At 34.4% G+C, this 18805-nt stretch overlaps 1 protein-coding gene across 1 annotated transcript in view; it reads left to right on the forward strand.

Moving 5' to 3' along the window:
* The window catches only part of LOC121387235 (titin-like), a 481073-nt gene that overhangs the window by 297275 nt on the left and 164993 nt on the right, over positions 1-18805 (forward strand). The window contains exons 104-111 of the mRNA XM_041518261.1: positions 4119-4397; positions 10076-10143; positions 11665-11908; positions 13052-13378; positions 14975-15094; positions 15914-16093; positions 17152-17249; positions 17889-17965. Coding sequence (XP_041374195.1) covers positions 4119-4397; positions 10076-10143; positions 11665-11908; positions 13052-13378; positions 14975-15094; positions 15914-16093; positions 17152-17249; positions 17889-17965 — 1393 coding nt within the window. The remainder of the gene's footprint in view (positions 1-4118; positions 4398-10075; positions 10144-11664; positions 11909-13051; positions 13379-14974; positions 15095-15913; positions 16094-17151; positions 17250-17888; positions 17966-18805) is intronic.

Genomic DNA, 18805 nt, shown 5'->3' on the forward strand with positions numbered 1-18805 from the left:
ATATTATTGTTTATTTATAAATAATTATATTTGTGATTCTTGCCATAATTTTTACTCAAATTATAGATCTATTAATAGTATTCATGATAATATAATGTTGCATAATTAATTTTTAATTTTAATTTTATATTTGTTTTTAAACATCTGTATGTAGTAGCATACTATACTAAAAAAAAGTATCAGAATATTACAGAATTTAAAAAATGGTTGACCTATCTTGCCTTGTTTTTATTAAGTATAAAAATATAGTACAAATATTTTTTGCAACTTGATTTTCAACTTTTCAATACCTATATGTTACAGATGGTTTTCAAAGTAGTATTGCTTTTTTTTTAAATTTTAATTATGATCAGTTGAAGTTTTAACTACATGTATAAAGTTTATAAAAGCTCAGTTGTAGGGGAAATATTATTAAACTAATGCACTTACTAGTTGTTCTTGGATTGATCAACTAAACTGTTGTTGTTTTCTACTTGTTTTTAGCATTTCTAATTCACAGTGTATCTTCATATTTCTTCCTTTCTAGTTGTATTCACTGTTCACTGTACTGACCAGACATTTTAATAATTCAAAGCAAATTATGATTGTGTAATAGTCACCGTAACAGAAGTTTACAATTATTTTAATACATTAATAGAAGTCTTGGTATTAATATAGTTTTCAATATTACACCTACCCACTGAGTCGTTAAGTAAAACTCACTCTGGGTGGGAGTCGGTACCGGGCTGCGAACACTGTACCTACCAGCCTTATTTCCAATGGCTTAACCATGACGTCGCCAAGGCCAGTTAATTACAACAGTGGCAGTATTGTTAGTTTATCCAACTACCTTTTTACTCTCATTGTGTGTATGCAATCCTCACAGGCAATTGGTGAGACTGACTGGTAATCGAGCTAACTCTGCCAATCACTAAATTTGCCAATTGTGAATTTTCAGAACAATTGGTGAATTTTATTTTAATTTGGTGGGAAAAGTTCACTTAATAATTGGTATTTTATTGGAAAATAACTGATTTTTCATTTTCTTAGATAATTTGTGAAAATGTTTTTACTCACCCAGAGTTAGTGCTGCTGAAAACATCCAATGTCTGCCATGTCTGCCTAGATGGGTTTGCTGTTGTATGATTTTAATCCTGTATTAAACTTTAATATGAAACATTCTCAAAGTATTGTGATTTAAAAAATTGAATATATTTATAACAGAAAAGGCTTTGAATTTACATTAAACATGTCTGGTCAAGTTAGTTTTCCTGTCACCCATGTAACACATATTCATATATTATATTAGCCTATATAGTGGAATGCTTGTGTTCAGTTTTTGCTCAATTTATATAACATTGTGTTGTGTGGTTACTTATAATTGCCATGCTTGTCCTGTAAGCAATTCACTCAATAAAGCTTTATCATTTTACTCTGCTATTATGTAGTCTGTTCTTCCCTACCCATTGCTGATTAACTTATAGTATATTCCCCACAGGTGCTATTTAATACTGTTGACAGTGATTCAAAATTGCATTTAGTATTTAGGATTATTACTCTGTAGTTTTTGAAGTTACACTACTCTGTAGTACTTACACTTACACAACATGTATTCACATTCAATTAAATATTCAAAATTGCATTTAGTATTTAGGATTATTACTCTGTAGTTTTTGAAGTTACACTACTCTGTAGTACTTACACTTACACAACATGTATTCACATTCAATTAAATATTCAAAATTGCATTTAGTATTTAGGATTATTACTCTGTAGTTTTTGAAGTTACACTACACTGTAGTACTTACACTTAATTCACATTCAGTTACATTTTTAAACATTTTATTACAAAGACTGAATGGACAGACACTAAATTGTAATTAATAGTGTTACATTTTTCTTACACAATCTCTGACCTCAACCCATAGTAAGTCAGTGTATTCCAGTGGACGACAAAATATTAAAAGGTGAAAAGTTAGAGGACAATGTTTCCAATGTAAGACTATGTATTCCAGTATAGGACTATATATTCCAGTGTAGGACCATGTATTCCAGTATAGGACTATATATTCCAGTGTAGGACCATATATTCCAGTGCAAGACTATATATTCCAGTATAGGACTATATATTCCAGAGTAGGACCATGTATTCCAGTATAGGACTATATATTCCGGTGTAGGACCATGTATTCCAGTGCAAGACTATATATTCCAGTGTAGAACCATGCATTCCAGTATAGGACTATATATTCCAATGTAAGACTATGTATTCCAGTACAGGACTATATATTCCAGAGTAGGACCATGTATTCCAGTATAGGACTATATATTCCAGTGTAGAACCATGTATTCCAGTATAGGATTATATATTCCAATGTAAGACTATGTATTCCAGTATAGGACAATATATATTCCAAACTAGGACCATGTATTCCAGTGCAAGACTATATATTTCATTGTAGGATTATGCATTCCATTGCAAGGACTCTGTATTCTAGTGTAGGACTATCTATTCCAGTATAGAACTATGTATTCCAGTGTTGGGGCTGTGAATTCCTTAGGCTAATACCTCAGATATAGAACATGTTCTTAATACAATGGAACATCCTAATACAGACTGTCAAATACCCTGGAACATTTCCCTAATACAAAGTAAAATATCCTTAATAGAAATTAATATTCTAACACATCCCTTATAATAGACTAATAGACTAATAGACAATTCCAATGCTGAAGAATCCTTAATGCATGACGTATGTCTCCCACACAGGATATAAAGTAATGCATGTATATAGCATGGAACAATGTATCCCAAAACAGAAGGATATATCCTTAATCCAGCACAGATATTTTCCCATTGCAGAGAATAGGTTATCCATAGAATGGAGAAGTTGATGCATAATGCTATCCTATTTTGTTGCTCACCTGAGGTGTTTTGATCATGGGATTGAAACCCCTCAGTGGAACCATTCTCTGACTGTTTTTTTCCATCTCAACCAGTGCCCAACGCCTGGTGTATCAAAGGTTGTGGTATATGCTGTCCTGCCTGTGGAAAGTGCATATAAAAGATCCTTTGCTGCTAATGGAAAAATTTAGCAGGTTTCCTCTAAAACTAGACACAAGAATTGACAATGCTCGACATCCAATAGCTAATGCTTAATAATCAATGTGTTCTAATGTATTTTGTTACTAGTCTGAATACTACTAAATGTCTCTTGTAATATAAATCAGCTTGATTCTCACAATCCTAACACAGAATCCTCAACCAGTTGCAGATTTATAATCATTGCATTCTGCAACTTTACTGTAATCTGTTGATTTTTATTGTATGGTGGGATGAAAAACATGTCTGCAGGTTTTTGTAAAGTTGGGTTTGACTATATTACAGCCACAAGAAATATCTGTGATATTTACTTTGCTGTTAAATAGAACATGAAGAAGCATATAAGAGACTGCTTCCATTTTGTGTAAAAGTCAGCCTACCTGTCTGTATAGGACTCGGCCTACTAAATCCAAACCTATACGTAGCTCCCTACTTTTTCCTTCAGAACGACCATCAAAATTGCGCCAAACTTTCTTCATTTGAAACATGCACCATTTCTCTTTGGATTAATCCTACGGGACATTCAAAATTTCATAGCACCATACCACCCCCCGCCTGTTGCCGACTAGTATAGGCGGTCCCTTCTTCACTCACCCCAACCCTTTCCTGTCCTGGACAGAGGAACCAGCTGAGGCCGGTACCTGTGCCCAAGACAGCCGTGCACTACAATAACTTGCTCTGAATGTGCACATTAAACAATTTTCCTTCCTTCCTATATAGGACACTGACAATATAAGTTCTCTGTGACCTTTCTAAAGGTAGGTTTGGATATACAGCCACAAGAAACAACTGACATTTAATTTGCTATTAAATAGAATATGAACAAACATATAAAAGATGACCGTACTTCCATTTTGTAAAACTCAACCTACCTGTCTATATAGGACTCTGTCTATACAGGACACTGACTGTATGGGTCACTGACTATATCGGTCACTGACTATATTGGCCACTGATTACATAGGTCACTACTATACAGAGCATCTGTAATAGAGAAACTCTTGTGTGACCTTTTTTTCTGAAAACCCATTTTCAGTTCCCGCCCGCATACTGACTGCCCCTGATAACGTTACTGTCGGTGAAGGGGAGACAATCCATATCACCTGCAGCATAGAAGGGAACCCAACTCCTGCCATCAACTGGAGAGTTAACAAACAACAGCTTGTTGTAGATGATCGCCACCAGGTGGCAGCAACACCTGAGAGTGTTACCTTGACGATTTCTACGGCATTGGTGCCAGATACGGCAGTTTATAACCTCGCAGTCAAAAATGATATTGGATTTGACAGTACTTACATCAGTGTTACTGTCCAATGTAAGTAGCTCACCAAAAACTAAATTTGGATATGGTGGTGGTTGGCCGATGGTAGACATTTATGGTGATAAAATGTGGCCGTGTGGTTATCACATTCAAAATTGTACCACAGTATACCTCAAAACTATATCCAGTTAATATCCAGTGTTTTTAGTAGTTTAATTTATTTAAAATTGGGAATTTAAAAAATGTAGATACATGTATGGTCATATAATGAAGTTTTGATGAAGGAAGAAATGGTTTATTTTATAATGCACTCGACACATTTTTATTTATGGTTAAACATGTGTATGATGTTTTGCATATGGTTAAGGTCCACACAAATAATTAGAGAGTCAAGTTCTTGCCCTTAAACCATGAGCTACACTTTTAAATTACCTGGTAGCACCAAGGGATCTTTTCCATGTACATACAAAGACAGGATAATAAATAACATGGCCTCTGTTATACCAGATGTAGATCACTGGTTGGAATGAGAAATAGCCCAATGGACCCATCAGATGGCAGAAAATTAGATGAGTGACAAGTTATTGATAATGAAATTGGTTATATCAAACCTGTGGGGCAGGATATGCTCATCATTCGTGAACACCTGATATCATCACTGTTTTGACAGTGATTCATGAGTGGCTGCCATCACAGCTGTTCCTATTCCAACGTGTTCTGTCCAGTGCAAGTTTTCATTTAGTAAAGTAGTCTGGGAGTGGCAGTCCTTTTTGTAGCAGTGCAAGAGGGATCACTTCTCCAGCAAAGGATCTTGACGAGGCACTAGATAGAGATTCATGGCATCGAACACTATTTTGACAAATCCCCATTCGACTCTGCATTGTGCAGAGATATGGCACTGATCATGTACTATGGTTTTGTCATTCAGATTTATTTAGTGAAGATTAAATTAGATCAATGACCCATTTGAAATAAAATTTACAGAAGACTAGATCATTGACATGTTAGTGACCTATTGGGGATATCAGGTTTAGTGGACTTAGATTATTGACCTATTAGTATAATAGTAATATTTACAATTTAGTAGTACTAGTGATTTAGCATGTCTGTTTTTTGCATGTGTGTGCTCATAGCTTGTCCGTTATAACTTTATTAACATCTCATCAAACATTGGTAATTGGGAGGTGTAATTAATCAACAGAATAAAAATGTTTGATGATTATTATTTAAATGTGTGGCAATGGGTTTAGTTTATTAAAAAAAAAAAGTACAATGGTAAAATGATTATTTTAATATGTACATGATGTAGTTTGTCTTAAGAATTCCATAGCTCATATAACTGTTTTTAACATTTTATAAATCAGACTTTCTGTTTCAAGCAGTCGTTCAGGTAAATTGTAGTCTTAAATATTCAAATTACCGTACATAACAATGCATATCCCTGCAATAATAAACAACTTGTTAGATGTCTGGTACTAAAATGATAGAAAATGTTTCAATATATAAAATTGCTACTGGAATATTTTGGTGTATATACATGATTATGATTGCATTTGACCAGGTATGAAAAAAATTATGCAATGTATTTTTAACATATACATGTAAGTTATTTTGTATCCAGTCAAGTCTGGACAGGAATAATATTATTCTCATATTGTCATGTAGCTGGTTTCCTTTAAGACTGTTATGTGACAATTATCAAATGTTTGAAATCCAATAGGTGATGATTAATAGGTTAATGTGTTCTAGTGGTGTTGCTAAGCTAAATAAGCTAAAACTAATAACAGAGGTAAAAGATATGGAAGAGTTTATTGGCTACATGCATATCTGAAGTTCATTTCAGAGGTCAGTTGTTGTTGTTATACAAAATGTCCTTTGAAGACAGGTTTTGGGAGTACCTGAATATTACACTAAGATAAACATTGTTAAAAATCCAGGCATGCCTGTCTGTGTGTTCATGCTGTATTAACAACTCTCAAGGAGTCTTATCTTAAATAACATAGTTTCAGGGAGGTCCTATATTATAGTGGGTGGGGAGAATTCAGTGTTTGAAGATTCAAAGGACAGGCCACTGAATGTTTGTGTGGGGTTTTTTTTGTATTACACGTTTGTTTAAAATATAACCAAAAAAAACATAAAAAAATTCTCAAAGAAAGACATTAGACTTCCCTCCCCCCCCCCCCCCCCCCCCCCTCTAAAACATGGCCTAATTGCTTACTCTGGAAATATCTTGGATTTGGGGATTTAGAGGGTTTATAAGTGCACATACATGTAGGTACCTGTAGGGTGGTTTTTTATATTGAAAAATTTTACAAATTGTGTTTTAAATTTATAATGAGTTTTTATAAACATGGTGTCACATGCCCCACCCCACAAGATCTAGATTCCCCCCTCATATGTTGTTGACACAGATTCATTAGATAGGAGTAAATGTAAATCACCTGCTTCAAAACAAACCACTGGCCTAACAGTGTTACTGGTACATGTAGTTACAATGTACTGTAAGCCATCTGTTCTTTTTTTCTTAAATGCATTAATATTGACAATATTTCAGAATTACTGATGTATACCAGATATAACACAGCCAACAATGGAAGATCTGGGGGGGGGGGGGCCAAAAGTTTGTGACAGTTATATGTTTAGTTTAATTTTTCATGTTTTATCTCATTCCAGCCAGTGCACCATGACTGGTATATCAAAGGTTGTGGTATGTGCTATCCTGTCTCTGGGATGGAGCATATAAAAGATCCCTTATTACAAATGGAAAAATGTAGCGGGTTTCCTCTCTACAACTATCAAAATGACTATATGTTTGACATCCATTAGCTGATGATTAATAAATCAATGTGCTCTAGTGGTGTCATTAAACAAAACTAATTTGTTTTAATTTTTTACGTTGGAGAATCTGAGGAATCCCTTCAGGAAGGCAAAGGTCACGTGTCATTGGGATCCCCCCCCCCAAAAAAAAACCCAAAAAAAACCCACAAAACAAAACCACAAAAAAAAGAGAAGAATTTTCTGGATCTGCCACTAGCCAACAAACCCCATATGTTATAAAATCACAGAATATCACTTTTATCTCTACAATATTTACGTAACTAATTTATTATGAAATATTAAATTTTAATGAAATAGTCTAAACCTGTCTTTGAAGGAATTTGTAAATTTATAAATGTCCTTATTACTTATAAATCAACCAATAGATACATGTATATGCTACATAATATGTGCACAAAATATTGCAAATTAATTTTTGTTTTAATTAAATCATATTGAATTAATTTCTTACTTGCAACAATTAGTTGTTTTACAGCATTGGTCAGTGATAAATAATAGATCGACATTGTATGTGTATATATACCCCATTGATCTGTTGGAACACAGTCAATTTTGTGTTGTTTAGGAACTAGTACTTCTCGTTTAAAGGATAAACAACACAGTGAATATTGTGTTGTTTAGGAACTAGTACTTCTCGTTTAAAGGATAAACAACACAGTGAATATTGTGTTGTTTAGGAACTAGTACTTCTCGTTCAAAGAATAAACAACACAGTGAATATTGTGTTGTTTAGGAACTAGTACTTCTCGTTCAAAGGATAAATTTCTGCTTGAAAATGCTTGATTTGCAGTAAACACAACAATGCTAATTTTGCTTGATCATAAGTTTATCAGACATATTATTTATACATACCCAGAGAGTTGCATCTAAATAAAACGCCATGGGATGAGCGTGTACTGTGTAAATATGAATATACTGTGTAACAAAGATGTAAGTGGAGGAATTTAAAATACATCTTCCATTGTTTACGTAATGGAGAAAACAAGTGAGGTTGGTGCAGTGGTATGGAAATGAAAGAAAAATATTTGAATTCTTTCAAACGAAAGATTTTTGTAACCATCATAACAAATTTGAAGATACTGCACCTAAGCCTAGCATACATTAATAGATCTGGTAAGTGTATCATTTAATAATCATGTTTAAATACTTAAACAAAATATTTGTTTAATCATTGTAACCAATTTGAGATACTGTATCTAATTCTAGCTCTTTGCATATCTGTTAACCATTAGAACCAGTTTAAAGATATGTCTAGTACAAATTTTAAAATACCATTTAGAATCTGTAGACATTATATTGTTTGGGGGTTTTTAAAAATGCAAATAGAAATATATGTACCATAATAAATTTTAAAAAGCTAAACCAAAACCTGCATGTATATTTTAATAAAAATGTTATTCAGAAACTAAAGGTACATTTAGAAGCAGTAATATAACAATAATAATAATAAGTATTGTTATTTTATTTTTAAAAATTTGTGGAAATTATTATTACTATTATTATCAATAAAAAATATAGTAATAAAAATCAAGAAATGGCAGTTAAACTTTTAATTATAAAATAAACTTTAATGTTTTATTTATATCTTAATTTATCAAGAAGTAAATAATTGAGACAAATTTTTAAAATGAATGATATTCATTTAAGGCTTTATTAGTAATTTTTATATAATTATCATGATTATTTCTTGTTATTATTATGTTTTTTTAATTGTGCTGAATCAGGAATTCATTTATCACTACTGCCACATATTTCACTACAATCAGTAGTGGTATTCAGTATCAAAAGTAGGTTAACGTGTACATGTACAGTATACTCTGAGTAAACAGGTTTGGAATTACATGTCTAAGTATACTTCTGGGTGTTATTGACATTCTTTCTTGAAGGTTATTAATACCTATATATCAGCTGGCACCTTGCCAATGGTGGTACATAAACAGGTACTTAAGAAAACTGTTAACATTGTATAGTATAGTATGTTCATGAACTGTGAAAACAATATATACAATGCCATCTTAATTTTATGTTGTGGTGAGACAAATTAAATTCTCAGTTTGTATGGACAATGTGGAAATAAAAATACATTAATTTAAAAGGCCTATTTTTATGTTGTTTTGCAAACAGATAACATAAATGTGCCATGGAATAATACTATTCTACATTATTTAGAAAGTATATTCTTGTTTGGTTTATAGCATATACATGTAGCTTGTGTCATATAAAAGATATTTATGGTAATGAACACACCAGATATAAATTTCTATGGAAATAACTAAAAAAATTTTTTATTATTTGTTCCTCCCAATTTATGGTATATATATTTTTTTTTTTTTATATATTATTATGGTAAATTGTAATTTAATTCTATATAATTGTCTGCTGCTCACAAATACTGTGTTCTTCTATTTTACCCTGTTAAAAATAATTTGGGTGTACTCTTAATGTTCAGCTTTTGAAATTCTGTCAATATCTTTAATTGTATTTTGATTGAAGAAACATATTAGTTACATGCAGTTTGTTATTTCCCTTTGATCAAATTTAACAACCCTGCTACAGTTATCTCCCTTTGATTAAATTATATTTGTTATTGTTTTAAATGATTTGGTATTATTTATTATCAATTATCATTTATTGCTATAATTAATTTGCAGTTTGTTATTTCCATTTGATCAAATTTAACAGCCCTGCTTCAGTTATCTCCCTTTGATTAAATAATATCATTTGTTATTTTTTTAAATGATTTGGTATTATTTATTATCAATTATCATTTATTTACTATAATTAATTATCAGTTCTTTTTAATTAATGTTTGTTGATAACTTTTATTGTTGTTTAATATTATAATTATTTTTAATTATTAATTTATCTATAGTTTTGTTGGTATTTGTTTTCAGCTGTTGAAGAAGAGGTAGAACCATCTGGAGAGGCACCAGAGTTTACCCTCACCATCAAAACACAGACAGTGAGTACTGAGTATCTAGTTATCTCCCTTTAATCAAAACACAGACAGTGAGTACTGAGTATCTAGTTATCTCCCTCACCATCAAAACACAGACAGTGAGTACTGAATATCTAGTTATCTCCCTTTAATCAAAACACAGACAGTGAGTACTGAGTATCTAGTTATCTCCCTTTAATCAAAACACAGACAGTGAGTACTGAGTATCTAGTTATCTCCCTCACCATCAAAACACAGACAGTGAGTACTGAATATCTAGTTATCTCCCTTTAATCAAAACACAGACAGTGAGTACTGAGTATCTAGTTATCTCCCTTTAATCAAAACACAGACAGTGAGTACTGAGTATCTAGTTATCTCCCTTTAATCAAAACACAGACAGTGAGTACTGAGTATCTAGTTATCTCCCTTTAATCAAAACACAGACAGTGAGTACTGAGTATCAAGTTATAGTCCTTCCCTACTATGGAATTTAATTTAATCCTTTAATCAAAACACAGACAGTGAGTACTGAGTATCTAGTTATCTCCCTTTAATCAAAACACAGACAGTGAGTACTGAGTATCTAGTTATCTCCCTTTAATCAAAACACAGACAGTGAGTACTGAGTATCTAGTTATCTCCCTTTAATCAAAACACAGACAGTGAGTACTGAGTATCTAGTTATCTCCCTTTAATCAAAACACAGACAGTGAGTACTGAGTATCTAGTTATCTCCCTTTAATCAAATAAACCAGATGCATCTATAGTCCTTCCCACAGCTGGACCACCTTTTTTGATACGATGGAATTTAATGCAAGTTATAGTCCTTCCCACTAGGAACGCCTTTTGTCATACTATGGAATTTAATGCAAGTTATAGTCCTTCCCACAGGGAACGTCTTTTCTCATACTATGGAATTTAATGCAAGTTATAGTCCTTCCCACAGGGAACGCCTTTTTTCATACTATGGAATTTACTACAAGTTATTTATTTCTGAGCCAATTGATTTCTAAATTGCACACAAAAATAGTATTTTGGGGGGGTTTTTTGGTGATATTTCCAAAACACTTTAATTTTTCTATGTCAGACCAAACTGAAATTGTTTTTAGAAACATTTTTGTAGGAGGATGGGATGGTCTTTATATTTATTTATTATCCACATAGTTTAAGATATTCAGGGAAATATAACCAGTATGACCCACGCGTGTCATAATGATTTCGCGTGCACATTGAATGACGTAATTTGGGAAGCGACGTTACATCTTAATGCAGCTTCCTCTTACTTAACTCTCTGTAAACGCTTATCAAAATGACATCATTTTAGAAAATGATATCGTTTTGTTGTCTCTCTTTAGTTATGTTTGAAACATTTTGACATGGTACTAGCTTGTTATTTATAAGAATAATATTTTGGATAATGTGGATAATAAAGAAATTTTTACACTCGCGTGTGAATCATCGCTTAAGTAATACAATAATCCTGACACTCTTTTCAGTAAAAACTCGTATAATATATATATATATATATTATTATAATTTAAGGTCAATGAAGGTGACACGGCTGACTTCACCTGCAAGGTGGTCGGTCAGCCGACTCCGACCCTTCACTGGTTCTGTAACGGCAAGTTGCTGGAGGATGAAGGGCGTTACATGATCTTCGAGGAGGACGGTGTCCACCATCTTGAAATCTATGACATCACCCCCGACGACAACAAGGCTGAGTATGTCGCCAAGGCTGAAAACCCATTTGGTGAAACTTCCTGTTCTGCTGAACTCGTTGTCAAGAGTGAGTGTTGGCAAATATTTTTCATGATACGGTGAAATCCCTCTACACTGGTTTGTGCCAAGGCCGAAAACCCATTCTGTGAATCGTTCTGTTCTGCTGAACTCGTTGTCAAGAATGAGTGTTAGCAAATATTTTTTACAATACGGTGAAATCCCTCTACACTGGTTTGTGCCGAAAATCCATTGGATGAAACATCCAATTCTGCTGAAGTCATTATCAAGAGTTAGTGTTTTTAAATCATGAAACTGTTGGTGTTTTTTTGTGTATTAGGTCTAATATTCATTAACCATCAAATACTGCTTTGGTATTTCAGGTTATATACTTTTATGTATTGCCATTCTATAGTAAATTAAAAAACTAAATCATCTTTCCTGCATCATGCAGACCTCCTGTTCCTTTGTCCCTGGATTCGGATAGATATTTGTAACAGGGTTACAGTGAATTAATTTTTTTTTTTTTTAAATTTAAAATTCTCAAAGTCAGTTATGAGCTTAACTGAACCTGCAAGTACAATATTAACTAATTAGGATTCTCAACAGTTGGTTTTTGCAACTACTTTTACACTTTACCATAGTCGCACCATCCATGCAGGCCAGAAACCAGCTAACTAAGCCTAGCCAACTTTTTCGTTGGTTTGTGCTCTGTATTCTTAAACCCTTCAACTCTATGTACACCATTTTGGACCAGATGATCTCAGTAGAATGCATAGTGGTGTTGAAAGGGATCAGTCGAAACACTACATCAATGTAGACATGTTAAAGTTTGTCTATTTATAATATCCATAAGTGATAACTCCAATAGTTTTGTTTTGCAGTGGTGTTGTGCTCAAAATGGTAAATGTTTCAGAAAACAATTTACGGAAGTACTTAAAAATTATCCTCTAAACATTTTCTTCTCAGTTGATTTGTTAATTATCGTCCATTGGATGTTAAACATTTAATAATTCTGGTATAGTGTTTGAGGAAATCCACTACATTTTTGTATTAACAGCGATAGATCTGAGCAACGGACGTTTTATATGCATTTTCCCACAGACAGGACATCATATACCACAGCCTTTAATATACCAGTCTAGGGGCACTGGTTTGGATGGGAATAAAAACCTTAACATTTTATGATTAAAACCATTATATATTATTTCAGCCAAACCAGTTGAAGAAGTGCCCAAACTTGAAGCTCCAAAATTCATTGTTGCTATAGAAACACTAGAACTGAACGAAGGCGACACAGCCAAGTTCACTGCCAAAGCTGTGGGCGTTCCGACACCGGACCTGATCTGGTATAAGAGTGAGACTCAGATCAGTAAGACAGACCAAGAGTTCACGATCACGCACGGAGAGCCGGGTGAGTCATCGCTGGTGATCGTGAACGTGCGTCCCGATCATGACGACACCTACACGTGTGAGGCGCGCAACGATGCCGGCACTGACACGTGCAAGGCTGAGCTCTTCGTGGAAGGTAAAACAGAGGGTAATGCTGACTTTCAGGTATCAGCATGCTGCCTTGGATGTTGTCAGGGATTAGTGGATTAGTTTAGCTGAATGCTAGAATGGTGTAGTGGGAGGTAGAACAGGGTAATGCTGACTCTCAGGTATCAGCATGCTGCCTTGGATGTTGTCTTTGGGGATTAGTGGATTAGTTTAGTTGAATAGTAGAATGGTGTAGTGGAGGGTGATGCTGACTTTCAGGTTTCAGCATGCTGCTTTGGATGTTGTCTTCGGGGATTAGTGGATTAGTTTAGTTGAATAGTAGAATGGTGTAGTGGAGGGTGATGCTGACTTTCAGGTATCTGCCTTGGATGTTGTCTCGAATTAGTGGATTATTAGATTAGTGGATTGGTGTAGTGGATTAGATTAATTAAATAGTAGACTAGTGTAGTGCAGGGTAATATTGACTTTCAGGTTGATGTCTGTGATTAGTGGATCAGTCAAGTGGAATAGTAGATAGTCTTGTGGATTAGTTGAATGCAATAGTGTAGTGGAATAGCATCAGTGGAATGATAATGCTTATTTCACATAGCATTCATTCCTTCATTTCAAATTATTTTTTCGTGCTTCTATCCAATTAAGGTTTAAGCATGCTGTCCTGGGCACCCACCTCAGCTATCTGGGCTCTCTGTTCAGGACACTGGGTTAGTTGTTAGTTGGTTAGTGGTTAGTGAGAGAGAAGAGGGTGTAGTGGCCTTACACCTACCCATTGAGCCCGTAAGAACTCGCTCTGGGTTGCAGCCAATACCGGGCTGCAAATTCTATACTGTAGTCCTTAGGCTTAACCATTGCAGCCGGTTTTTACATAGCATACAATATTTGATGTATGGCAGTATTAAGTTATAATGTAGTAAAATAGTGTACTGGGATAGTGGGATAGCAATGGGAGGGGGGGGGGGGGGTTACTGCTTTTTTAGGTATGTAGTGTTTGGTCTCTGTGAATTAGTGTAGTGGTATAGTATCGGTGGGATGATAATATCAATTAAGGTGTTAGAATATAGGCTGTAAGGTTGTCTTTAGGTCGATTTTTAGATATTAGCATGAGTATTTTATTAACTTGTATTCTTTTGCATGGGTACAGTAATCAGTTCTTTTTTACTCTTTATTGGTTTAAACAGCATTTGCTTTATTTTGTTTAGTAAACATTGTAGACTGTATAGTATACAACATAACATTGAAGTCAGCTAGCAACATATACGGTAGATTGTTTTCTAAAATTGCCTATCATCAAAGCTGAACACATTAGCACAGCAGAATCTGCTAAAGACTCTGGATTCTTGGTTTATCCAACAACTTTTACATTTAACTGTGGTCACCCATCCACACATTTGAAATGTAACAGGCTAGAAACATTCTAACTGCCATGTTGACTTTCATTTTTGTTTCATACATTGATGCCTGTAATGGATAATTTGAATCTGAATAGGGATTAATCTTTTGTTTTTCAAATGCATGTGCATGAACAGCTTCTCTTTATTTAGTATTTCTTTCTTTCTTCCTGTGAATTGGTCTCCTTTTTTCCTCTCTCTCTCTTCTTTATGACCAATATTTAAAGAACAACATATTCTGGTCATTTTAGAAATTCCAAAAGAAAAGCCTTCTCCACCAGAATTCATCAAATTCCCTGAAAATGTGACAGCCCGTGAACATGATGAAGCTAAGTTCATGGTCAAGGTTATTGGTGTTCCAAAGCCCACAGGTAAATACACAAAGCCCACAGGTAAATACACAAAGCCCACTGGTAAATACACAAAGCCCACTAGTAAACACACAAAGCCCACTAGTAAATACACAAAGCCCACAGGTAAATACACAAAGCCCACTGGTAAATACACAAAGCCCACTAGTAAATAGACAAACACCACAGGTAAATACACAAAGCCCACTGGTAAATACACAAAACCCACTAGTAAATACACAAAGCCCACAGGTAAATACACAAAGCCCACTGGTAAATACTCAAAGCCCACTAGTAAATACTCAAAGCTCACTAGTAAATACACAAAGCCCACTGGTAAATCCACAAACAATACACAAAGCCCACTGGTAAATACATAAACACCACTGGTAAATACACAAAGCCCACTGGTAAATACACATGGTCCACTGATCAATACACAAACAATACACAAAGCCCACAGGTAAATACATAAACACCATTGGTAAATACATGTACACAAAGCCCACTGGTAAATACACGAAACCCATTGGTAAATACTCAAAGCCCACCAGTAAGAAAAGCCATGGTCTACTAATAAATATACAAAGCCCACAGGTAACTACACAAAGCCCACCAGTAAATACACAAAGTCCACTAGTAAATGCACAAAGCCCACCAGGAAATATACAAAACCCACTGATAAATACACTAAGCCCACTGATAAATGCATAAAGCCCACTGGTAAATACACAAAGCCCACAGGTAAATAAATTAAAGCTACATTGATCCATCCATCCATCCATCCATCCATCCATCCGTCTAAATTCCATCCAATGGTTATTTCATGAATTATTTCAGTGACCTGGTTCCGTAACAAGGAGCTGCTGGAAGACGAGGAAATCTACCACTTTGACAAGTTTGAGGACACATACTGTTTTGGTATCAAGGACACGGAACTGACCGATGCCGACATCTACACCTGTCTGGCTCAGAACCCAGAAGGACAGGCATCAGTGGACATTCCTCTCATTGTCAATGGTGTGTAATGTCAATCTCGTTTTTCAGGTGTAGTCTTGTATATCAGTAATTTGCAATCAATCTGTGTAGGTGTTACAGGTTAGGTCTGTTGCAATTTACAAATTGCTGTATATTAATACAACCTGTTATATTAGATTTGAACAGAGTGTCTATCGGCATGCTTTCTAAACTATGCTTAATTGGGCTTCTATTTTATGGAAGACCTCATTGGCTGAGTGGTTAAAGTCGTGGGCTGTCAAATGCCATGCAAATCAGTGCAGTAGGTTCAAATCCTGCCTGTTGACATTTTGTGTTTTTAAATATTAGAAAGTCTTGGACATCAGCAACCAAAAAGCTAATTTTAGAGTACAGGTACTCTTGTGGTATAGAGGCAGGATTTATTTCAACTGGTGGATCCATTCAACTGATTGGATTTTTTCACATTCCATCCAGTGCACCACATCTGGTCAAAGGCTGTGGTAAGTGTATATAAAACATCCCTTGCTGCATTATGAAAAATGTAGCGGGTTTCCTCTGATGACTGCGAGTCAGAATTATCAAATGTTTGACATCCAGTAGCCGATGATTAATTAATCAATGTGCTCCAGTGGTGTCATTAAACAAAACAAACTCTTTTTTTTAGTTCAACTGCTAGAGCACTCAACTCATTCATAAACATGAGACAATTTGCATAATTATTGTGTGTCCACACAAGTCACAAACTTCAACCATTTACAAACTTTACACTTGGTTTGAGACCATTTTATTTTGTGTATAGGAGCTTGAGGTGGAATGCCAAAGGAACTTTGGGGGAGGTTTGGAGGGGGATTGTAAAAAAACATTAAATTAATATATAATAAAATTATAACTATAGCCCCTGGGCTCCCCTAGATCTGCCTCTGCATCCCAGCACAAAATATGCATTGTGTGTCAAACATTGCATTGCATAATAGGGTGTTCTCCAGATACACAAAAAGGTCACTTCTAAACTTTAAGTACACTTTATTATTATTGTATTTTTGTACAATTAGTTTATTCTCTACGCTGTATACATGTACGTATTGGTTGTGTGTTTTCAGAAATAAAGAGAGAAGAGAGATTATCCGAGTCTCCTCTTGTGTTGAAGACTAAAGAAGAAACACGTGCCCCAGAATTTATTGAAGTCATTGAGAACACGGTGAGATTTACAAATATATATAAATTATATACTCTTAAGAAAAAGTAGGAGAACCTTAAATATTAGACCGAAAATATGTTTTGACCACAGACATCCTAGTAAAGAATGTTCAGGTCTGTTTATCAACACACCAAAACACATTCCATAGTTTGCACATGCATCACGCAGTTGCCTAGTACACATGCGTGGGGTGTCATTCTCGATTTTGACAATTTCCAGGAAGGTCGATTAATCACTGTGGAACATTATTTCTGTCAGTCTTTTTCATACAGTTGTTATTGTTTTGTTTTTAGTCATTTTTATTGTTTGAATTTGCAATTTACTGATAAAAGATTAACCAAACTTAGTGTCCATTTTTACAGGTTGAAACTAGGGTCTAGGGTCTAGGGTCTATGTGTAAAATATGTCTGAGTGTTTAAAAACTAGGGTCTGTCCCTTTAAAACAATCAGACATTTAACCGTCTCTGTATGCAACATGTACGTCAGTGACACAATCTTCATGACCTTATTACAAAACATGCTCTGAAATTTCCAGTGGTATAAGACATTAGTTTTACCACTTTAATTTTCTGCAAAGATCCAATTCGATTCATTCTTACAAATGTGTTAAATTAGAATTCTGGGTGTTTTCTTTTTCAGACTGTCATGGAGGAAAAGACATTGATGCTAACAGCGAAGGTCAGAGGTCTTCCGCGACCTGAGGTTACCTGGTTACGGTAATTATGATTATAATTGTATGATCACCTGGTTCAGATAATTCTTCATAAAATCTTTAATGTCCAGTATCATATTTCATATTGGATTGCATTCAAACTGGCATTTCTTTTTAAATTGCAAAATTTTCAGTTATTCTATTATTTCAGGTAGGTATTTCTCTCAGTTTTTGTTTTTGTTTAATATATTCAGAATATGTTTTTAATTTTGCATGTATTTAAAAGATTTAAATATTTTCAATAAATTACATTCAGTACAAAAACTACTTATTAAATATTTTGAAAACTATATATTATATGTGTATATTTCCATGTGGATCAACAACTGTATTTTTTATTGGTTTTTGTTGCTTTTTGTTCTTTGTTTTTATCTTTTATTCTGAAGGGGGAAGGGGAGTTTTAGTTATTGCTTTGCTATTTTGAAGTTAGATATTAATAATATTTTACCCGTGCACTGGCGTAGGAAGTGGGGGGGTGCAAGAGGGGCTATGCCCCCCTGCCCCCACACACTTTGTGGGAGCAGCGATGTTTTTTTATATATTTATACATGTATTTATATATATGTGTATGTGTGTGCCCCCCACTTTTTGGCACCTTCCTACGCCTGTGCCATGTATCATTTATTTCATTGGTATTATTGAGAAATGGTTTTATGATTGATCTTTCCATTCAATACATCATATTCCATTCAATTAAATGTATTTCCTATTCGTCTTGTTGTACAGGAGTGGCAAGGACATCGTGGGCACCCTTTCAATTCAATACATCATATTCCATTCAGTTACATGTATTTCCTATTCATCTTGTTGTACAGGAATGGCAAGGACATCGTGAGCACCCTTT

This window comes from Gigantopelta aegis, chromosome 13, assembly GCF_016097555.1.
Source record: "Gigantopelta aegis isolate Gae_Host chromosome 13, Gae_host_genome, whole genome shotgun sequence".
Classification (NCBI taxonomy): domain Eukaryota; kingdom Metazoa; phylum Mollusca; class Gastropoda; order Neomphalida; family Peltospiridae; genus Gigantopelta; species Gigantopelta aegis.